Source organism: Lissotriton vulgaris, chromosome 7, assembly GCF_964263255.1.
Source record: "Lissotriton vulgaris chromosome 7, aLisVul1.2, whole genome shotgun sequence".
In the NCBI taxonomy this organism is placed as follows: Eukaryota; Metazoa; Chordata; class Amphibia; order Caudata; family Salamandridae; genus Lissotriton; species Lissotriton vulgaris.
Genome location: NC_141695.1, coordinates 1,679,791,574 through 1,679,815,812, shown reverse-complemented (window position 1 = coordinate 1,679,815,812; position 24,239 = coordinate 1,679,791,574). Strand labels below are relative to the sequence as shown.

At 46.9% G+C, this 24,239-nt stretch overlaps 1 protein-coding gene across 2 annotated transcripts in view; it reads left to right on the top strand.

The window, feature by feature from the left end:
* Positions 1-24,239, top strand: part of ZBTB46 (zinc finger and BTB domain containing 46) — a 288,923-nt gene that overhangs the window by 45,941 nt on the left and 218,743 nt on the right. For both annotated transcript variants that reach the window (XM_086932760.1, XM_086932761.1), the window contains exon 2: positions 7,305-7,420. In XM_086932760.1, the coding sequence (XP_086788886.1) occupies positions 7,396-7,420 (25 nt within the window). In that variant the 5' untranslated portion in view covers positions 7,305-7,395. The remainder of the gene's footprint in view (positions 1-7,304; positions 7,421-24,239) is intronic.

The window sequence follows — 24,239 nt, the reverse complement described above, 5'->3', positions numbered from 1 at the left end:
AATCACCATCTCTGTTGATACAGCATTATAGGACTATTTATTATCATTCTGTCGCCTTTAGCCCTGAACCTGTAAGATTGGTGTTCATTACAAAATCTGTATGATTAACTTTTACCTCTATAACCTGAGTAGTAGTTATAGTGTCTAAGCCTCCATGAGCAGTCTGATCCAAGAATAGTGATGTTGCCTGTTTATTGAAATTTTTAGATTTGAGTAACATTTCAGTGTCCTACCCCTTTTAAGTTGATTCATAGGATATGACTTAGTATCGACTTAGAAGAGGCAGAATGGAAATAAGCATTGGAAATGCAATAGGTCTCGCAATAGAAAAGTTTGAGTTTTTGGTGTGATAAATTTACATTTTATTTACATTTTTTTATGTTGTGCAAATTATAAAAGTTTTTTTGTTATTATAAATGCCAATAGTTATAAAATTATCAAATGTTACATCTATAGCATTAGTAAAGGTACATGTTTAGTTTTCCCCTGTCTTACATGTATTGATCTGACAAATCACAATGTTTCAAAAATTAATAGCTTTGTTATTTACAATGCCAATAGTTTTATCTTTCGCAAATGTGATACCTATTGTAACACAATACTCTGGGCTTCGTATCATGTTTGCAGTTCGTCGTTGCTCCTTGGTCGGTCCCGTAGGAGAATATCACCTGACTAGCTCCTCAAATCACCAGGACTACATTTGTTACCATTTTTTTTGCTGGTACTCTTTCTCTTGTAAAGTGCTTGTGCTTTGCGACTGAATAGGAGAGTGTTCTTTCGAGGTCCTGTGTTTAAAATAATCCAGTATCGGCGAGGTACATTAATTCTGCATTGTTACACTAAGAGCTGAGTTCAACTTGCCTTAGTGCCATACCCGGGTGAGTTAAATTTTATTGTCACACAAAGTTGTGAGAAAAAAACAGGTAACATCACATGCATGATTGAGACAAACCTATTGTTTTCACCCACGGATGTGATATGGTATTATCAAACAAGAGTGAGATTCTCCTAGTATTGTTAAACATGAGACGGGAGGATAAACATCGTGTTTTCACACTGAGTGAGGTGAACCTCTTGCGGTTTCTCTCCCGCACAGGTGAACATGTACCTCATGTTGTCTCACCGTGTGAAATAATCCACTTATTGGTGAAACGCCTTGTGGGGGCCAGCATTTATTTCTATATTCAGCACGAGAGAAGCCTCCCATAGTTGTCAGTCACTCGTGTAAATAAACCTTGTGCAGTTACATATTGGGTGAGATGAACCATGTTTTGTCAAACGCTGGCGGAGGTAAATCTTATATTGTCACGCACAGTGTGGAATAAAGCCCTTATCGGGAAAACCGGGGAAAGAGAAACTATTTATTATTGCTGGATTGAGCGTGTGATAAATCCCATGTGCCATTCACAGTGTGAAATGAACTAGTAATTACGGCCCCTGTTCATGCCGATCTTAAGATAAACCTCACGTTGTGTCACACTCGGGAAAAATAAACCTGGCGCACTTATATATTGGACCGGATGAACCTCGTTGTCAGTACACACGGGACGGTAAACCTCTTGCTGTCACACAGGTTGAAATACACCCTTTAATGCGACACTGAATGTGAAATATATCCTTTATTTTAGCTCTGAGCGTGAAATACGCTTCGTGTGTCTCGCACACCATGTGAAATGAAACACATAATTATGAGAGCCTGTGTAAAAAAAAAAACACGTTTTTTTCGTACTGATTTAAGTTAAACTTCATGTCGCACACAGTTTGAAATAAACCTCTATTTGGGACACACAGAGCGAGCTATACCCTTTAATTTAACTCAGTGCGCTGTCGCATACAGTGAGGGGTGAACCCCCTATTGCGAAGTAGACCCCGTGAGATGAATCCTGGCCTCATTGCCACACGCAGGGGGTGAGACACTTGTCCCCAGAGGCGGGAGATTCATGATGGAAAGTGGAACATATTAAATGTTCGGCTCAAGGCGGGGGAATCTAGGTCAGCGAGCCCAGAGCGCGGGGCGCGCGGCAGTTCATTAAGCGAGAAGTGTATCAGCGGACGCTGAGCGCAACGACTACCCTGCCACACCCAGACACGTACACAGCACAGCAAGGGCACCAAGACTGGCCCTCCTGGACAGCGACAAGGCATGTGACAACACTTAAAAAGATGCGCACAATTCTGCCAGCGAGGACAAAAATATAATTGACATGGAATCCAGTAAACACACCATAATGTATTCACAGCAATGGCGCTGGAGGAGGTGGCGGGGGTGTGAAATACATTTGGCTCTCTAACTGAAGAACAAAACAGGACACTATACAGAGGGGAAACAGAAAAGCAAAGAGAAGCAGACAGGGCAGAGAGCAGGAAAGAATATAACTCATCAGTAAAAGACAAGACGGAGGGCATTGCTGTGGGGAGGGGGGGGGAGGAGAAATGCGACACGGCCGCAGCAGGGGGCGGAGCGGGGAGAGCGGCGATGAGGGAGAGACGCGGCCGTGAATAGTGTGAAGCAGCAGGGGCCTTTGAAGTGAAGCTAAGCTAAGCTTCACTTCAAAGGTGTGGGAGGAGTGCGGCTGAGGCAGAGCGCATGCTGGGGGAAGCTTGTGGGGCGGAGCGGGAAGAACTGCTGGGGAACAGATGGCTGGCGCTTTGATGCTGTGCACGCGCATTTTAACTCATTGCGCTTGCGCATTGAGCTAAAAGCGCACATGCACTTCATCAAATCGCCAGTCTGGTAAACTCTGTTTAAGCCCCTATAGTCTCGCTCCGCTCAATGTGCATGCGCATTGACAGGCGAGACCTAAAAAGGAAGTGGATTGGAGAAGTGATGATAGGGGCCTTATACATGTTGAAGATAACTGGAGGTCTTCAAATTGCTGGAAATTTGATGTTCCTGCGCTTAGTTTTTGGGTCTCTCTCGCTTTGGGTGATGGGACCACCCAAACAAATGGGATAGTTTGTATCTGGAGAAGTGTGGAAACACCGTAGTTAAGCACGTGTTATGAATGCATTTCTTGCCAATTTGCATCTCCAAATGTAAGCCAGGGTGCATGAAGGAACACATTTTACTAAATGCTTTCTGAGTCACATATCCAATTTCAGAGTTGTACAAAAAACTACTTATCCTAAACTCTATATCTTGAACACCTTAGATTTTACCATGTGAATTGCTGCATGGTCGGTACACAATGAAACATTGTTAGCTGCAGCTCTTTTGTTGACTTTGGGGTTTGGACAGCTAATCTGCATAACCTATCCCTGCCACCAGAAGTGACTGAGTGATGTAACACTGCATTACTTTAGTAAATTAACAATTAGGGCAAAAAAAAACAGATTAAGACTGTTGCATCTATATTTTTATTTGTTCCTATTTTCTTTTTTAACATTTTTTTTCTTTTTTTAAAATTTAAATTGTTAGGTTCTACGGGAGAACCATGGACGAAGTAAACAAATTACCCTTTGCTCACTTTGGAATATTGTCTAGTTTTCAGAAATGTATAGCTTTATTCAGGTTCACCCCTCCAGGTTTCACATCTGTTTACATCCCAAAATTTTCAGGTATATTGCAACCACCAATATTAAGAAAAATGCAAAACTTAAAAACATAGGAAAACTCACAAACTGTGGTAAAAATAGTTTAAAACTCTTGTTGTCCTAAAATCCAGAAAGAGGGTCATTTTAGCACCTCAAACCCTTTGCTGATGCGGTTTGTAGAAAGAAACATACTATCTCTTACACAGCACTACCCCCCCGTGGTTCTTTCTCTCCAGAAACCTTTCTATATTTTGACTATTTTCTATGTTCTCTTGAGGGGGGAATCCACAAAGTCTGGGTACCTTTAGAATGTGCAGTATGGGTCAGAGTGAGAAAGGACACAAACTTGTCCAGCATACCTTTTGTGGAAAATAGTTATGAAGGGTTATGCATGAAGTTTCCTAAACATCAAAAAAAGTTCAGCACTGGGTCAGGAAAAACCTCGGCAGTTACGGGGTTAAAAGTAATAACTGTTAAGCATATTTTTAGAGAAATTGTTTTGAAAAGCACCACTTAGCTACTGTTAATTTTTTTTAGTGGAGCTCTCTCCTTGCTTTATGCATCGTGAAATTACATGGAAACTTCCTATGTATGTATGTTTCCTCTAAAAGCGGTCATTGGCTAGCAAATCAATTTGAAAATTTAACTGAGCAAATGTAATTTTGTTAATTTTTTTACCAGACATTTCTTTAGGAAGAGGGGGGAAACCACCTTTGAGAAAAGCTAGGCAGTCTAGATGCAATTCTAGAACATTATTTACATCCCCCCACTTTCATTCAGAGTTCATCAGTTGTCACAGCAAGACCCCCCCCCCCCCCCCCGTGGGAACCAAAATGTCCTTCATGACCTACTCCCATCCCCAAGAAATAGGAAACTGCAAAATCTAATTCCATTGTCTCAAATAAACCATCCGCGAGAGACCCTGCAAAACCTTTGCAGTTCATATATCAACCTCCACAAGCAGAAACCCTCAAGAATGCTTTCAGATGTTAAGTTGACTGAAAAGTCAATGCAGATTATATCCGTCAATGATAGATCTTTTAAAAATCTTTGTAATTTGGACTACAATATCCGGCATTGGCAACACCTCTCGAAAATAAGTAGGCTGTATTGGGATGCAGACACAGACTCCATTTGACACCATGGCAGAACCATACCTCTCCTTGACTCCCATGTGGCAGCCTTTTTCAAGCCAAGGAACCTCCAGTTTCAGGAAAGAACAACCGCCCAGATCCTTTTCAGAGTCACTGTATACAAGACGAAAGCAAGGAAAGTGACTTAGCAATGTTAACAGCAAACTTTAACCGCTCGTGAGATCGCGTTACCACTTGTGGCACATACAAATCAAAATGACTGCACATGCACAGATCTGTCTTTTGTATTTGATCGGCCTCAGAAAGCTTCTACAAGCTACACCTGTCCTTAAGGAAAGGATGTGTGCGAGAAACTTTGACCTTCTTTGTGCCACACCCTCTCAACTAGTTGGAGAAGGGATTTCTCAGTTACTGCTGCCAGAGGAACTGCTGGGATCTCTTACCTGCCTAACAAGAGACGTTTGAAATTTAAATTGCCAAGCCAAACAAACTGGTCGCACCAACCTATGAATGTAGGTGACGATGAAAATGCAGTGGAACCCCACTATAATTTGCCCTGGCCCCTACGAACATATGCCCAGAGCACCCTTACTAATATGAACAGTTCATAACCTCATAAGTGGTTGAAGGGCTAGAAAAATATACAATTTGATCAAACAGTCAATCAATTGGATTTGTAGAGGGCAGCTAAGCATCTGCAAGTGTAGCCAGGTGCTAGGTTCTTGTTGGAATCAGTCGAAAAGCCAGGTCTTGAGTCCCTTTCTGAATTTGGGGAGAGATGATGATGTTCGGAGGTAAAGGGAAAGGTCGTTTTCAGATTAAATCAATAGACACTTTAGGCCTTAGAAACTGCATGGAAAGCATGTGTAAATACTAAAACAATGGAATACAACACAATCAATTGTTCATCTTCTTTTTAACCCCTTCGATGCTGATGACGAGCTCAGCTCGTCATCACCCACGGGGGTCGTGTGCTGATGACGAGCTGAGCTCGTCATGGTGCCACTAAAATGGCATTTTCCAGCACACAGCGGGAAAACGCCTAGCATCCAAGTGGTTAATAAGTAAAAGCCATTTTAGGGCAATTCTTTACCGTATGTAAACTGGTAATGCAGACAGAATGGTACGAGTTCTAAAGACCAGATAACACCAGGGCACTCAGTCCACTGCTCCGGAAGAGGTATTAGACTTTTTTTTCCCCCACTTGGTGAAAATCCTGTTTGCAAAGAATGTGTGATTGAAGGCTTTTGTGTACCTGATGTGGAACCACCTGCCCCTGAGGCTCGCTACATATAGAAGGCAAGAAATGCGAGGATTCAAAGGCCCTGTTCATGGTCTGGTTAACCTGAAATTAAAAAAAGTTAATTATAGCTTTCTTGAAATGGAGGATACCTCACACAAAATAAGCAAGACCTCTGTCTTAGCCCAGAGTGTAGTGCATTTACATGATGATTTTCATTGTTTTTGTGTTCTTGCCGGCCTTACCAGCAAATCCTCGAGTCTGTGATGAAAGGTTAGGAGTTAGCTTGATGCACACCATTGTCATAGGACTTTCATAATTAGATTTGATTGTAATCACATTTATATATTTTGCTTACTACCCCTAATTGATGCCTTGGAGCAATATTCGCTGGGCAGCACTCTGCTTTGGAATCCAACGTTAGTGGTTAACCCAGTGGTTATTGCTTATCAGGATTAGTCTTGTGCTGTTAAGAGAACCATTCTATCATCCAGGGAAACGAGAAGTGGGTGTGCGCTGTGTAGTCGTGGTGAGAGTAATCACATTCTGGGTACGAAACAGTAATCAAAGAGGCGCAGATAGACATTTAATTGAAATTGAAGGCACAGTTTATTTATTTATAAAGTTTTATATAGCTCGAACTTGATCCCTTGATCCCAGAGGATATCCGAGGATATCAGAGCGCTTTACAATTTGAGGCAAAGGTAAGGGAGTGAGGGCGATGTTTCAGAATAACTCCCAGTATTTAAAATATCCAGTTATCTTTCAGTATCACTTGTGATGTATGGCTTCAATTTAAGAAAATAAAAATATCAAAATATCAACACTGATATTTGCTTCCCTGGGTCTGGTCATTCTTTTCTGAGAAGGGATGGGATCTTGTGTAGGCAGTTGAGCCTGTTGGTGTGTTAACCACTTGCTCATTCTGAAACAAGTTTTTGTAAATGAAATGTATGACTTTCCAGCTGAGCTCATCTGAAACCGTGCTTGGGGGTGGGTAGTCCTGGAGTCCATTTTGTAAAATGTTCAGGGTTGGGCGAAGGGTCCTTTGTCAGTACTAGCTCTTGATTTTGATGTTATCCTACTGATCTGTCCCCCAATATATCCTCCATAAGATGTCTGTCTGATGCTTATCTGTGCGTGCTTTTTTTTCTTTTCACTGTAAATTAAAAGTATTTACAGATCTGGTCTTTACTTAGTAATTGCTAAATACTTGGTTCTTACTGAATGATGCTCCAGAATCATTTCCCAAATGGTGGATTTTCGTTTATTATCCCATTAACCAGAATACTGTGTTTACTTTGGGGATGGGGTACTGCCAGAACCAATGTCTTAATGTGTAGCTATTGTATCCAATGAAACCAAATTGAAATGTTGTCAGTTTCTAAATTGCATGCTGTATTAATTTTGTATTATTGCTTTTCCTTCTTATGTAGGATGATTAAAGGACATTAGCGGAGGCTTATATCAATCTCATGATAAAATGCTCAACTCTGCGCCTGCTGTTTTGGAGCTCTATCTTTACAAATGAAGACTGCCTTTTCACCTTTTGGTATGTTTGCGAATTATTCATTGTTTCCTAATGTAGATGCTGCGAATCCCTCATTGAACTTCTCGTTGCTTTAAAGTTAGTCTTATGCATGTATTTCATTGAAAGAGTCCTTTAGCTCTCCCATATTACCATAATGCTTATTGATATTGTCTGTGGTATGCAATTTCTCGTACAGCTGCATTAGTTTCTGGGAGACGAACGTGGTTGTGATTCTTTGGAGTATTTTTTTCGGTCTCTCTTGCAGACAGCTGTTAGTTTTCTATTGTCAAAAGACCTTTTGTGGACCACAGCAAAAACTTCTAAAAGTGGGCTTTGTGTCAACCCATTGCTTAGCTGTCTTGCCACTCATATGCTTGCTTCTTGTCTGTTGGTTTTTTCCCCGCTTGTGCCCCCCCTCCCTCCCCCCCCCCCGTTTCAGGCTTCTTTACCATCAGTTTGATTGGATGAGTTTTATCCTTCCACTGCTCACATTTAGGGAACCTCTTTTTCATTCTGAACTCAATTAGAGTGCAAGTATTTTCTTTCTCTCTCCCTTAAATAATGCTTTCCCCCTCAAATGATGACCCTTTCGACATGTGGCTTGAACTCCCAGACCTCAGCATACAATGGTTTTTTGGTGCTGGGGAGGAGCTGGCTGTTGCACTTTTGCAGATGGCGCTTAAGCAAGTAGTCACTTAGTATGACTGAAAATGAGACTATTCTTCCCGGGCTGCCACTAAATCTGCTCCTTGGAGTACTGGGGCAGATTTAATGACTTAGATTTTGTTTCTTCACTGAGCCCTGTTTTAAAGTAAATTTTGCTTTGGCTAACGTTTTCCTTTAAGTCCGTTCACTTCTTTATACTTTTTCGATTCTGTTCTCGGTTTCCTGAGTGAAAGGTAGTTTTGAGTTACCGTAATGTTTGCTTTTTCTGCTGTACGGTGAAATGTTTTAACTTTAAAAAAAACAATAAATTATGTTTTACAAACCTGCATTGACAAAGCCAAAAGCTTGTCGCTTGCATCATGAAGGTGAGACTTATTGGCTTTGCCAATAATTGTTGTTCTATCTGCTTCACGCTGAGGTTTAACCAACTTTAAAATTGCTACTTGAGTTGTATCCCATAATCTTAGCAGACTGCTTTGTTTAAAACTCTTGGGTGACTCGTAGGTACCGTCTAATCGTTTGGATCATTATTTCCTTTTTAGGGCTGAGTTCATTTATACTTTTATTTCTTCCTTGTGACTTCTCTGGCACTGATTTGCGTAGCATTACTGGTATGGCGTCCACAATGACTAGTAACTGAGCCAGGCATTGCACTTTTTACGAGAAAATGTATATGCGTGCAATGAATACTCTTCACAACCTCCACTACCTTTGATGCTTATCTGAATGCTTACCCTCGTTCAGAAAATGAATTGTGTTTCTTTGCAATCAGTTCCATGCATGGATTGCTGGCAGTGCTATGTACTTCCTAGGGCTAACACTAGTGATCTTCTCTTTGCTTTAACTGTTGGTATCACCTATGCTCTGGAAATAAACAGAGCTCACAGCTATTACTGGCTTAATAAAGATCAACTGAGGGTAAATATCTAGCAGGCCTCCTCAATTTAAATGGGCGGAGAAGGGGCCCAGAATCATCTTGTTAGAAAAAAATAATCTTTCCAATATTTGTTGCTCAGAAAGACCGTTATTTAAATTTGTGCTTATTTAGTGATAACAAATCACCTTTGGCTGTTGAATTTCTTTTGACTGAAGTATCCGGTGGACAAAGTAGAGGGCTGTGGATGTTGGGTATGTGTGCTCCAAGGACTACAGTAGGAAGGAATATTTATAACCAGTACTGGTCAAGCCAACCAGTCTCTCCTTTGGTATCTATTGACTATGCCAGTAGTTTTTAGCGAAGTTGCACAGCATCCACAATGCTGTGCAGCAGGGCTAAAGAATTAGAAGGTTATGACCAGGTTGCTCTGTCATTTTGTAGACACGACTACAAAATGACATGGATGCTTTTTTTTCTGTTAAGTTACCGGTCTGAGTTGGATTGGTAGTGAAAATAAAATAACTATGCAGGGGTGGAAGAAACTGGTGAGAGTAACGTGAAACCGGTGCAGAAGCACACAGGTGAGCAGGCAATGGATGAACACATAGTTGGGGTGATTGAGCAACGTAGAACTGGCGAGGAACTAGCTCACGCAGGAGAAAGCAATGGTTGAGATTGAAGTATGAGCGTGCGTTGGAAGGTGGAGTATTGTGTGGTGATGCTGTTTAGGCTTCAGTTAGCAATATTCTCACAGTACCCAAAAGATAGTCCTTGGATTCACAATACTAAATCCTTTGCTCAGTTCTGGTAGAGTAGGAAAGAACAGTAGAATTTACTAGAGGAACATGTGTTTTCAGAGTACCAACATAGACGATAAGTAATTGACACAACTCGAAAGAAATCGAACACCAATTTATAAAAAATAAAGCAGATTTTTATATTAGTATATACACCAAAACGAAGTCAGTTGGATGAGTATAACTGGAATTAGGGATTTTAAAAGCAAAAATAAATCTGCAAATCAATTCTGCAAAACTTCAGCAGTGCAGGCAATGAGGATAAAGCACTAATGACAATCTGTCACTGGTAGGTGGTGTTGTGTGGCACCCAAAGAGAGTTAAGGTGATGCAAGTCCCAGGGCCAGGCCACTACAGTCAGTTTGATTTCACCTGGCTCGAGAAACCCGGGTACAGAGTTGTCCTGACAGTCCTAGGTGTTGAAACAGGATCCGCAGGGGCGCTGGTTTTTCCGCTTACATCGTGCTGGTGAGGAAACGGGTGCAATCTTCGACAATGGGGCCACTGCTATAGGCTGCTTCAGGTACTAAGAAGTTCCTGGCATTGCAGAGTCAAGTAAAGGTGGTGGTTGCTGGATTGGCCACCAACAAGCCTTTGCAACGTTAAGCTCAGCAAGAAGTATTTGTGACATTCAGGGGAAAACAGCAGCTGCCTGAAACTTGCTTGGAGGTCAGGACTACGCTTCCGACAATGCACAGGACTATGTACTTTTGGCTAATCCCTTGGATGTCCAGATGGCCAGCAGTTCTTCGGTTCTGGTATATTGTTTTTACCTGCGGTCTGCCGGGGACTAGTACCACTAATTGAGTGGAGTCTAGACTTGCCTTTGGCTCCCAAAGGGGCCCCTTCATCTGGTGGAACCGGTCTTTGGTACGGGACGAGTTTGCAGTACAGTTACATGATGGTGCCACAGGCCCAGAGTATCCTGCCTTTGGATTGTGCAGATGATGTACTTGCAGATCCTGGGTCTCTTCTTTGCTTTGTTGCAAGTCTAATCAAAACTGAGGTCCTGGTGCCAGGGGTGCCCCTTAAATCCTTGATTTAGGGGAATTAGAGGTGTGGGTGCAAGTGGCCAATGATTGGATACTAGCCCCAGCTGCTAATCCACCCCTGAGGTGACCACATCTGGGGGTGTCACCTTTTCTACTCCGAACCCTCTATTCTGCCACTTTAAAAAATTACAGAAACCTTTCTTTATTTACAGACCAGGTAGTTCACCCCAGAGGTGTGTCTAGACGTCTGGGGGTGTACGCCTCCGGACTACATCATTTTCCCGCCTTCCCGGGTGCAAGTGTTCCTGGGGCAGGAGGAGGGCAGTTTCCTCCTTTGGGAGGCAGCCTGGTTGCATATCACAGGCAGTGTAAGCTTTGAAGCTTGCCGCCTTGATGTGCCGCTTCACTAGCCAACCTGTCAGGGAGGGAGGTGTAACCTCCTTCCCGTCCACGCCATTGTTTCTGACTCCTGGGAGAGTTCACACCTCCTGGCAGGAGGTCAGATTCCTGTCTTGGTAGCAGCAGCTGTGGGCTGGCAGCCAGAGAACAGGAAAGGCTGAGGCAACCAGGTGAGCAACCTCTAGGGTAGCCACCTGGGTGCATGCCACATTAATTTTGACACAAGAATCATGTCTGGGTCAATGAGGCACGTTGTTTGATACCAAACATGACACATTTCAGAGGTACCGTAATGGAACTACCAACTTTGGGGGGGGGCTACCCACCATGCTGTATAAGGCCTTTGATGGTGTACAGCAGGAGTTGGTAGAAATGTCTCACTTGCAGCCATACCCAACCCACTACCGGCAGCTATTCCCCCTCTTTGCATGGACTTAGGAAATGTGCAAAAGGTGTTGGTTTTATTGTCTGAACTGCAACTAGATCCTGCACCCAACCAGCTGCGGGTCGCCAAACAAGATGTACATGTCTTTCAGCTATGCGCATTGCCGGAGTGGTGGTGGCATGATAATGTATGCACCTATACCATACCCAAATGTGATGTGAACTTTAACACCTCGTGGTAGGAGAGTTTAGGTGTGAGGACATTACTATCAGTAGTTTTTAAAAAATTTTTTTTTAATATAAACATTTTGATTATTTTCAGCAAAAAAAAGTAAGTACAGAACAAGCATGTCACCGTCAAGACAAAGTCCCCGCGCCCTCCACCCCACCTCCCCCCACACATTCCAGCGAAATTTAGGTCCCCCCTAGTATTAGTCAGCTACACATGTATTGATAGCAGATCACCAGCTCCGTGATGTACATTCCTTTGAACTCGTACGGCTCTGTCCTGTGTATACATCATAGTTACGTACAACCGGCATCTCTCATAGTCCTCCATCCAAGCCATGGTAACGTCTCCATTTGCCCCACACTTTATGAAATTTCTTCAGACACCCTCTCGCCCTATACGTGACCCTTTCGGCCGCCATGTACAGATCCATGCCCCTCCTCCATTCTCCTAACTGGGGTGTCTCCCATTTCCTGGCAATGTCCCTTTTGGCTACCACCAGTGCTAGGACTAAAAAGATTAGCAATGGACGGGCCAGGTCCACGTCATTGGCCATTCCCAGGAGAATGAGCTTCGGGTCCAGTGGGATAGCTGTCTCTAGCACCTCACCCAGTTCAGCGGTGACCTCCCCCCAGTAAGTTTGTATATGTGAGCACGACCACACTGTATGTAAAAAATCTCCAGGCGCAATTCCACAGCGCAAGCAGCTAGGGTCAGATTACTCTCCCCATCTTAAAGAGCCGTACTCTGTCAAAGTATACCCTGTGTAGGATCTTAAATTGTATCAAGCGGAGTCGCGACTTAATCGCTACCTCCCTAGGGTGCATTAATACTACCCCCAGTCCACATCATCCATCTCCCCTACTTCTTTCTCCCAGACGGCCCGCAGGCCCTCCAGCCTGTCCGGTTTATTATTCATAATTGACTTATACGTAAGGGAGACAGCCTTTTCGGGGATCTTTTCCTGCAACAAGCGGCCTTCCAGAGGTGCATATTCAGGGAGTGCCTCCTGTAGTGTCCTTTCCGCCCGCCATGCATGTCTGAATTGTTTGTATTTGAAATACTGTGAGCGGTGTAGCCCAAATTCCGCCTGTAGTGACTGAAATGATTTCAAGGTCCCGCTCTTGACTAAATCACCTACGGAGGAAATACCTATGTCGTCCCAGCCCCGGAAGCCTCTCCACTTACTAAGTTCCTTCAGCCAAGAGCAGTCCCAAATCAGGGTCTGTCTTGAGGGTCTATGTGTCCACCCCGTAGCTTTCGAGGCCCTCTTCTATGCTCCCAGTGTAAGTCTAGTGGCCGGTAGCAGCTTGGCCTGTCCCTTCCCCTCATAGATGTAGTGTAAACAATTGTGCATGCCCATATTTGGCTTTCTAGTGCATAAGTGGGGTGTGTGGCCGGCGCATGCACCCATTCATTGATGGGAGCCAGGTGTTCCTCCAGGTCGGGAAGCGAGATCCCCCCTCCCCCCCATATCGTACTGGTGTCTCTGTAGGGTCGCCAGCGCAACCCTGGGATGCTTCCCTAACCACAAGTAGGACCACAGTTCCGCATGAACTTCTCGGAAAGTCTTGGGCTGCACCTGGAAGTATTCATTTTGAAATGCATACAGAAATCTCGGTAGTGAGATCATTTTGAACATGGCTGCCCTTCCAAGAATTGTCAGGGGGAAGCAATTGCCATCTGCCTGCGTCCATTTTAAAGTTACTAATAATACGGTTAATATTGCGGTCGTAGGAGATGTTCCTATCTGTTATAAATACCCCTAGGTATAGAAATCCCTCACTGGTCGTCTGCAATCTTTCTGGCAACTGAGGCCACTCTGTCCGCCCTCTGGGATCATAGAGTGTCGACTTGTGCCAATTGATTTGATATCCAGATCTGGCCCCGTATTGGTCCAGTTCACTGAAGAGCGCCGGTATGGTAGTCTCTGGCTGCGTCACATACAGCAAAACATCATCTGCATAGAGTGACAGTTTCTCCTCCTGTAGCCCTGCCTACCCCACTTGGAATCGGCATCTCGGAACAGGCCTAAAAAGTGTTTGGTTAGAGAACTCTGCGGGGAATCCATTGGGGCCTGGGGCCTTACCTGCACGAAGTTTTTTCAGTGCTACCCTAACCTCTTCCTCCGTAACGTCAGCCTCTAAGTCTTCACAGTCTGCCTCCTCAAGCTTCGGGATGTCAATAGTTGCTATATATATTTCAACACGTCTTCTTTGGACCCCAGATCACGGGCCTCATAAAAGGTCCCATAGTAGTCAGCGAAGGAGTCTGCTATCTCAACGTCGATACATGCCCACGCATCCGGACCAACCATTACTCGTTCCACCCATCTCCCATCTTAAACTTTCCTACTTAACCACGCCAAAAGCTTTCCGGACTTATCACCCACATCATAGATGCGATGCAGGGTAGCCAGTGCCTGTGTCTTGGCCTCCCCCGTCACTAATTGTTTATACTGGGCTTGTACATCAACCAGTTGTCTCAGGGTCCCTAGGTCTTTAGTTCGGCTGTGTTCTGTCTCCAACCGCAATACATGCGTCTCCAGGGCTTGGATCTCTGCCTGTCCCTTCTTCCTAGCGTCTGCTAATCTACAGTGTGCCCTGTCTCTAAGCACTACTTTAAGCGCCTCCCATAGGACAACCCTGGAGTCTACGGACCCCATGTTGTCTGCCAGGTATACCTTAACATCGGCTCGCAGTCCCTTTAGGAGCTCCGGGCTCTGTAGGTCCCAGGCCGAAAGCCGAAGAATTCTAGGTCCGACTCGTCTCCTCCTGCCCACTTCTAATATCAGCAGCGAGTGGTCAGACACCCCTCGGGCACAGTATTCCGCTGAATCGGACATCTGTAGCGTCTGTCTTGCCATGAAAATATAGTCCAGGCGGGAGTAGACTTTATGCGCTCCAGAGAAGGAGAACTTCTGAGCAGTCTGGTGCAAACATCTCCACACGTCTAGGAGGCCAAGGGCAAATGGAGTCAGGGTCGTGGGTCTATCAACCAATGGGCTCATCACATCACATCACATCATTGAAGTCACCCCCCCCCCCCCTCCCTCCCCCTCCAAGGATCTGCACTGTGTCTGATGTGTTAAGAATGATGTCGGACACCCCCCTGAGCATGTCCACCTGGAATTTGGGCGGAGAGTAGGCCGAGATAAATGTGTATTCTTTCCTTGCCCACACCCCACGTACACCCACATAGGTACCCCGTGGGTCTGTCCAAACTTGTGCTACTCTCATTGGTGGACATTTTTTATCAGTATTGCAACCCCTTTGGATCCAGAGGTAAAACCCAGCATGAGCCAGAACTTTATATTGCCCCTCGCTAGGAAGGCACATTAAGTAGCCCTCAGATGCGTTTCCTGTAGGAGTACCACATCTGCTCCAGATCCCTTAATATAGTTGTTAACCAGACCTCTTTTGATCCTACAGCCTAGGCCATTAACGTTCCAGGTCATCACTTTAATGCCTTCCCCGTGCGCCGTGTCTCTATCTGGATTCCCCATAAACATAGTGGTGGAGTCTCATCAAACTACATCTGACGCCTTGTGCCGGCCTTCGCCGAGAGGAGTACGCGTGCTGCCAATCCGGTGTGTCAAAGAACCCCCGGTGGAATCATGTTGGCGTGTGGTGTACAGTGCGCGTGCCTGTCCGACAAGTGAATGCATTGCTCATGCTGTCCACCCTCCCCCCCAACTTCCCCCACCGCCCCAATTTGCCTTTCCAGTCAAACTCAACAAAACTGAACTGCCCCCCCCCCCCCCACCTCCCTCCCCTTTCAGTCCCATCCCTCTGTGAGGCAGAACTGTCAGTAGGAGAGGGTCTGTCGCCGACCCAAAGATCCCCCCCTTCAACCTACTCTGTCCAACCTGGCGGAGAACATGCAACACATTCCCAACTAATCAGCCTCAAGAATCAGGGGTAAGGAAATTGTACAAATATGAACAATAAACCAATGAGAACAATAGGTATAAGGGGGTGTATCAACTTGTGTGTCCCCTTAGTGACGAGCTGCAATCTCAACTGCCTGGTCCGCCCCTGTTCAAGAATGTGAGTCCTGGGTGTCTGGTCGCGGGTCAGTTGTCTGCCCCAAGGCGTCCTGCTCCAGATCTCGGATTGCCTTCTCCAGTGGGTGGACGGAGTGCACCCCTTCCTCTTTACCCCCCGAGGAGCTGCCCCCCGAATCTTCTCCTTCTACCTCCGATCTGGCGTTTCTTTCCAGGCAACTGAATCTAGATCCCGTCGCGCCTCTTCTCCCGGGCGAGGCAGATTGCCCTGGTCGTCTATCCGTCGTAGGGCGTAGTCAGAGTCTGTCTCTTATTCCTCTGTGACCTCAGTCTCTGAGCCTTCGGCAGTTCCCATTTGGCTCTGTGGAGAGTTGGCCTGTCCGGAACTCCTCGACCAGTGTCCTCCTGTCTGCGGAATATGGGTCGTTCCTCTAGCCATTGCCAGACATCTTCCGGATGGTTAAAGAAGTGAGTTTTATCCATATAGATCATCTTTAGCTTTCCCGGGATGGTGCAGCATGTAGGTAATGTTCATGTCTCTCAGTTTCGCTTTAACCGCGTCAAAGGAGCGGCGTTGTTTTTGCACTTCTTGGCTGTAGTCTGGGAATATCATAATATTTGTGTTTTCCAAACTGATCTCCCCCAGTTTTCTGGCCTCTCTCAGGATCAGGTCCCGGTCCGCGAAGTTGAGGAATCGGGCAATGACCGGTCGCGGTCTCGCACCCTCCGGTAGTTTCACCAGTAACGCCCGGTGTGCCCTTTCGATGATAAAGCAGTTCGAGAACTGCACCTTCGGAAAGGTTTTAATCAGCCAGGCGTGTAGATAAGCTGCCATGTTCGTCCCCTCGATTCCTTCCCTAAAGCCCACGAAGCGCAGGTTGTTGCGACGCGCCCTGTTTTCTGCATCATCCACCTTCCACAGCAGTTGGCGATGGGAGGCCTGGAGTTCCGCCATGTCTTTTCTAAGGGTGGAGATCGAGTCCTCCGCCTCACCTATGCGCGTCTCCGCTGTAGTTACTCGATCTGTTAGCTCTCTAAAGTCCTGCCTCAGAAGTGTCACCTCCGAACCCACCTCGCCGATGTTGACTTCCAAGGCTGCCCGGGACTCCTGGATGTCCGTTCTGGATGCCTGAATAGCACCCATGAGTAAATCCGTGTCGGAGCGCGTGCCGGAGGCAGTAGATGCGGCCTACGCCAACTGCTGAGGTGTGGCTTAGTTGTCCATGGGCCCCTGTTTAGAGGTTTTGGGGGCCGTATCCTTCTTCCCCATGGCCGATGTGTCAGTGGGAGTGTACGCGTGGGAGGCCCACTCCCCTGCCCTTTACCTCCTCTCTCAACAGGCCGTGGGTGAGACTCTGTAGTCTTCCTGTCTTTCCACGAGGGTGGCGTCCAGCCACTTCGTACTTTGGGTTCTGGGGAGCTGAAGGCATCCGTGGATTATTTCTGGAGCCACGTTCTGCGCCGTATGCCTGATTAAATCCCAACCTGCACCCCAAAGGCGAGTCCATTCCAGTGCCCCACACGGCGTTAAGCACCCCACAGCCTTCGGTGACTCCGCCGCCCCGTCTCCAGGCCTAGTTGAGGTATGATCTTGATGTCCCCTCCCTTGATGACAGAGCCGTGTTCACTAGTGGGGGAGGGCCGAAATGCTACGTGGTCCGTCCCACCACAGCCTCCTTACCGGCCTAGATGTCAGAGTCCACGGATAGTCTGTGCTTCTCTCCAGATCCCGGGGGGCTGCTCGCTGATCAGGTCGTCTGGATTTTGGCACCACCGACCTCTCCCTTGGCCCTCAAGCACCCGTGTACGCAGGGCACATGCCAGGCGTGTCACCCCGGCAGGCCACCGGGACCCAATGCCTCCTCTGGGCCCTCAGCGAGGCCTTCCTCTTCAGTGGCCTTACAATCGTGGATCAGTCCCTCGCCTCGGTGGGGGTGGGACACACTCCCTCCCCCTGGTCGCACTGTTGTAAGGGCCGTGTCACAGATGGTGCCACTAGGTGTCTGCCCAGGGACAGGCCCTCCTCCTCTCTCGTAGTGCTTCAGTCTCTCTCGGCTCGGCCCCGCCGTAGCTCACCTCCTTCCATTTTTCGCACCGTCCACCGGGTGCTTCAGGGCCTCCAGTGGTGTCAGCCGCGGGACGTCCCAGGCCTCCGGCGCGCTTCGCACGGAGCCTCGACCCTCCTGCGGGATGCCTCACTCTGCTTTCGGCACTACAACAGCTCACCTGCCGTGTCCGCGAGGCTCACAACGGTCGACCAGTGTACCCTTACATGTGGTGGGTCGCGGCAGCTCTCTTTGCTCCGGGGGAGTCTCCAGCTTTCAGTACGTTTCCGCCATCTTGGCGCTCGCTGCTAGACCCGGTCTGCTGGCGGCTCCGACTTTGCCAGTTCTCGGCCGTTTTGCTGTGCTGTTGAAGCGCTCCGGGCAGGACGGGACCCTTATTTATATTTTCACGGCAAAGCGGGGCTTTTCAGCATAGTTTTAACGTCAGATCCAGTGCAGCTCGTCCGGAGCTACGAAAGAGCATGTCCTAGCCGGCCATGCTGTTGGCCTCGCCCCTACTATCAGTTGTTTTTAAGCTCTTTATTCTAAAGACTTCATGTAGTGATTTTTATGATATCTCACACATTTGGGTAATCATGCCTTCCAGTATTGTCCTTTGGAAAGTAGGAATATCTTTTACATATGTTTCGCTATTCTGATTCGGACAATGATACGATAATACGTTTGTGGACACTGAGGCATACAGACAAGTTCTTCCATTGTTATTGTGGTTGTTGGTCCCAAAGAAGGTACCAGGAACCAAAGAAGGTACCAGGAATGCAGGTCAGTTGACTAGTATCTGTCATCTGCCCAGAGCCTGGCATAATGACTAAAGCATTGAAGATGACGTTTATTAGAGCAATGCTTCTTCTACACAGGAATTAATAGTCTATAGTTTTATGTAGGATATTCTGATTGCATATACCTGGCATAAGAAGCAGAATGTGTTTAATCGTAAAATAATCAATCCGTGGTATGATTTGGAAATGCACAAGTATATTATTGCACTTGGTCATAAAAGCTATATATATAAAAATATTTTTGGGTAGAGCTATGACAAATATTTTTGATTGAGAAGAGATTATAGCAAGTCTTATTGGTTTATTGTCTAGGCCAAAACGTTTGTAAATCATTCCTGGAATTGGAGGCAGGTGTAGGGCGAAGATAGTGCAGAAGGTAATGTCAAAACATTTGGTTGTCCCAAATCTCGAGAAATTGAGCTCTGCTAAGAAACATACTGTATTGGTGAACAATGCCTCACAATGCAAACATTTCAATTTTAAGTTTGATTTATAATGCTGTGTGTTTGAATGCTATATTGAGCTTAAGGGTCCGATTGTATGGTTGTGCAGGATAGCCATAACCTCAGTGTAAATTCAGAACAATAATGTCTGCTTCTCAATCTTCCTGGGTCGCATGATAGGGTAGGTGTTTGTTGTAAAAGCGTGTTTACAGATGCATTTTAATGATTGTTCTGGACCTTGTGAAAGATGATGCTTCAATGGGACTGTTTTTGGGCTCTGCTTATAGGGCTGTCCTTGGCCAGGCAGCTATTGTGTGCAGAATCAACTTTCCAGTGGCTCATAAGAACCATCAAAATAGGTACCCATCAGAGCTCCGTTTGACACATCCTCACAATCGAACAAGTACTCACCGCTGGCTTTCTCCTGTTGTTTTAGGTCCATTTTCTTAATTATGCATTTGAAATATTTCTAGGAGGAGTTGGAGTTTATTGCCGGAACAGCACTTGACTCAGTGGGCCAGGTCAATGCTCCCAGCCTCTGCCTGCATTTTGCCTTGTTTCTTGCTGGTTTCCTTAACAAACACTTGCTTTCTGCTTCCTGCCTGCTTGTGTTTTATTTTGTTGCCTTGGCAACCACCTGCCTTTACAGCTCCCGCCTCCCAACCGGTCCCTTCCGCCTCCCAGGCCTATTTCATGGAGGCCGATGCGCTACCCCTATGAGCAGTCCTTGACCCTATGCTCCAGGTCCCGCTCCTTGCCTTTGCCCGCATTTTGATTTACTTGTTGGTTTCCTTAGCAATCACTTGCCTTCTTCCTGTCTGCGTTTCTACCTATTTTGTTGCCTTTGCTACCGCCATCTCCCTGCTTAGGCAGTGCTCTCCCTCCCTCCCCTAGGGCCTTTCAGGACTATTTCATGGAGACCGCTGTGCGGCTACGGAGCCAGCGCGCCACAGGCAAGCCCTTTTTCATCCATCCACACCTGGACTGCGCCCAGCGCCAGGAACCCTTGCTCTCCTGCCATCGATTGCTACACCACCTCCGCTTCTCCTCAACAACTGCTGCATCTCCTCCTTCTCCTCAAGATCCACAGAAGGAATATTCGCCTTCCACCGCTGCCGGTTCACCTGCAACAACGAAACCCTCACCACATCCAACCCTTCGGAGCCGCTCCAGTGCATTCTGCTCCACGCCTGATCCCTTTGAAGCATGCTCCGGAACTCTGGGACACCATCACCACTTCCATCCCCAACGTGACCTGGCTCACACCGTCCTCAGCACCCAACATAACTGCAATGCCCCATGGTTGCAAGATGATACACAGAGACAGCGCTAACAGACACGGAGGATGTATCTCCATCATCCACAAGGAGACCCTCCAAAGCACCACCCCCGAAGAGGACATCCTATCCATCATAGAACAACTCCACTTTCAAATTCCAATCGGCGCAAACACCAGCGTCAGAAGAACTCTCGCCTACAGACTCCTAGTCCCCAGCCCTGGCTAATGCGAATCCATCTCCAAACTCCCTGCCCCACGACAATTGACTCCAAGCACTACATCTTCCTCTGTGACCTCATCTTCCACCTCAACGACCCCAACTTACATCTGAACGACCCCAATGACTTCAACTCCGCCAACCTCCTGAAAAACATGAGCAACATTGCACTCAAGCAACTGGACACTGGCCCCTCACACCGTGCAGGACACACCCTGGACCTAATCTTTACAACAATCAAATTCAGCCATGCCACTGAACACACCTGGACAGACCACAGCATCATCCACTTCACCATCGCAGGCTCACCAAGACCCACCCCCATGCCCACTACTGTAGATGGAGCAAAATCACTGAGGCCCATTGGGCTGCCGCCCTCAACACCACCAGATGCCACACTACCGATATCCTAGAGCAAAACATCCAAAACTTCTCGGACTGCAACTCAAACTGCGCCGACATGATCACACCTATGAACACGGCCAGCAGCTGCAGACCTAGCAAACACGCCAGCTGGTTCATCCCCAAACTCTGGGCCTCCAAACGAGTGTAAGCGGCTGGAAAGGTGATGGTGCTCCAGCAAGTCCTCCCCCCGACCTCAATACCTTTAAATCTGCCATGAGAAAATACCACCAGTATCTCAAGGAAGCCTGAATGGACCCCCTAACCACCCTCATCGAGTCTCCCTGGCGGACTACTTCCACAACAAGATAGCAGACCTCTACAGTAATTTCGACCCTCAGTGAACCGGCCTCTGCCACCTCCTGACACACATGGACAATCCCAACCGCCACTTTACGGATTGGACACCACTCACCACTCCAATCATCACAGCATTCATGACCTCCATCCACTCTGGAGCATCAACACACCTGCAACACACCTTCAGCTTGTTACAGAAGGATATCTGCAGCGCATTCACCAACATCCTCAACTCATCCATCACCACTGCCACCTTCCCTGAAGCCTGGAAGCACGCATAGGTGAAATCCACCCTGAAGAACCCTTCTATCGATCCAAGCGAGCTCAAGAGCTACTGCGCCATCTCGCTGCTCCCCTTCCCGGCCAAGGTCCTTGGAAAAAGCCATCAATCGCCAGCTCACAGATCACTTAGAAGGAAACAACCTGCTCAATGCCGCCCAGTCCGGCTTTCACTCCAACTCCACTCCAACCACAGCACTGAGACCACCCTGATGGCTGTAACCGACGACATCAAATCCAGCCTAGACTGCAGCAAAACAGCATCCCTGATCTTCCTTGACTTCTCTGCAGCTTTTAACACCGTATTCGACCACACCCTCATCTGCAGATTTCACCACATCTGCATCAGAGGAAACGCCTCAAATGATTTAACTCCTTTCTCAAAGGGCATGCACAGAAAATGCGCCTGCCGCCATTCACTTTTCGAACCCAAGAACATCCTCTGCGGAGTCTCCTCAAGGATCCTCCTCCAGCCCCAACTCTTCAAAGCCTACATGACTCCACTGGTAGTCATCGCCCGCTCCCACGGACTGAGCAAAATTTCTTATGCTGGCAACATCCAACTCACTCCCACGGAAGACACCGCCACCCCCAGGGTTAACTTCCAGTACGCCATGACCGATGTCGCCAACTGAATGAGTTCGAACTGCCTGAAGCTGAACACAGAAAAAACGGAAGTGCTCCTTTCCGGAAAGAACACCTCCCCATGGGATGGCATTCTGACCCACTGCTCACAGAAAATCTGCCTACCGCCATTCACTTCCGTACCCTAGAGCATCATCTGCGGAGTCTCCTCAAGGATCCTTCTTCAGCCCCACCTCTTCAAAGCCTACATGTCTCAACAGGCCGTCATCGCCCGCTCCCACGGACTTAGCAAAATTTCTTAATGCTGACATCCAACTCCTTCTCTCTCCCACGGAAGACACCGCCATAACCAGGTTTAACTTCCTGAACGCCATGACAGACGTCACCAACTGGATGAGATCATACTGCCTGAAGGTGAACACAGTCAAAATGGAAGTGCTCCTCTTCGGAAAGTACACCCCCATGGGATGACCCATTGTGGCCCAATGCTCTCTGACCTTCACCTGCCCCCGCAAACCACTCCTGCAATCTCAGCATCCTTCTGGTCCACAAACTCTCCATGAAGCACCAGATAAAAGTAGTAGCCTCCTCCTCCTGCTTTCACATCTTGAACTTCCCTCACAACATCTTCAGGTTCCCTCACAACATCTTCAGGTGGATCCCCTTCAGCACCAGGAAAACAGTGACTCGAGCCCTAATCAACAGCCAACTAGACTAAAGAAATGCACTGTGTCCCGTAACCACAACCCATCTGCACAAACTACTCCAGGCTAAACCGAACGCTACAGCCAGACTCCTTATCGACCACCCCAAACACACCAGCATCACCCCCTACCTCAGAAGTCCCCACTGGCTCCCTGTCCAGAAGAGATGCCAGTTCAAGCTACTGACTTTCGCCTACAAGGCCCTCCACAACGTCGGCCCCTCTTACATCAAACACCACCTGACCTTTCACCAGCCGATCAGACCACGCCAAACCTCCTCCATCGCACACGTCCTCATATCCGGCGGAGCCGCAGTGAAGGTTGTTCTTTCTCCTACCTCGCCGCCAGGTCCTGGAACGACCTCCCACTCCATCTCTGAACCTCCCCCTCACTCGTTGACTTCAGCAAGGGACTCGAGCCCTACTCTTTGACTAGGGTTCTCCATTCCTGAATGTCTGGATACCCCCTCCCCCCGGTGTGATGAGCGGGAAATATAAATAATGATTGATTGAGTGAATGCCAGCACATAAAGACTTGGTTTGCTGTGCTGGCTCTGATCTGTTTATGACTGCGGGGAAAAAAGTTGAATATTAGTTAGGGTGTTTAAGATCACAGAGTAATAATTTTACTATCCTATGTCTGGTCCAGTTACGGTTCTTTAAATCAAACTAGCTCAGCCCATGGTGGCTGTGGCACAGAGCAGTCGGGCTTAACTCAAACAAAAACCAGTGTCAAGAATTTATCAGTAGCAAAACAACAAATAAGTAAGAAATATGACACAATAAAAATCCCACCCAGTTTATAAAAATAGTATCTATTCTATTTAAATCCTCAAAATGAAAATTGGAAGAAGGGAATTTGATGAAGATTTTGCAAAAATCATAACTCTATCACTGCTTCTCAATCAAAGTTTTAAAAGTTTCAAAGAGTTTTGTAAATCACTGCTTTTCACTGTTGGTGGTAGTCTGTAGCCTCGAGAGCAAGGCTTTATGGGCAAGATCTTAGTTTTTGGCTGGCTACGATGGAAGTCTGGGTCAGATGTGAGCGCCGGGGTGGTGCCGGTCAAGATTTTATCTTGTCTCTCCGAACCATTTCTGATTATTTTTTTTCTTGTTGACAGTGAGCTTGGTGGGGACCTCTGCAGCTTGAGGCTGGTGCTAGGCATGATGTCACTGGACAGGCAAAGTCCAGCGGTCCGATGAAGTCTTGGTTCTCAATGGTGTTTGAGGCTACTCATGAAGGGACAATAGTCTTAAGTTTGGACTCTGTGCCCAAAAAACATTATCTTTTACCTTGGGCTTGCAAGTTGAAGTTCTTGGGAAGAAAAGAGTACACTCTAGCCCCAGCCAAAGCTCCAGCACATGGGGCGCACCTCTTGGGAGATAGGACTAGCCCACTGCTGGAGCCCGTAAGATCAAATCCAGTAGCTACTGATC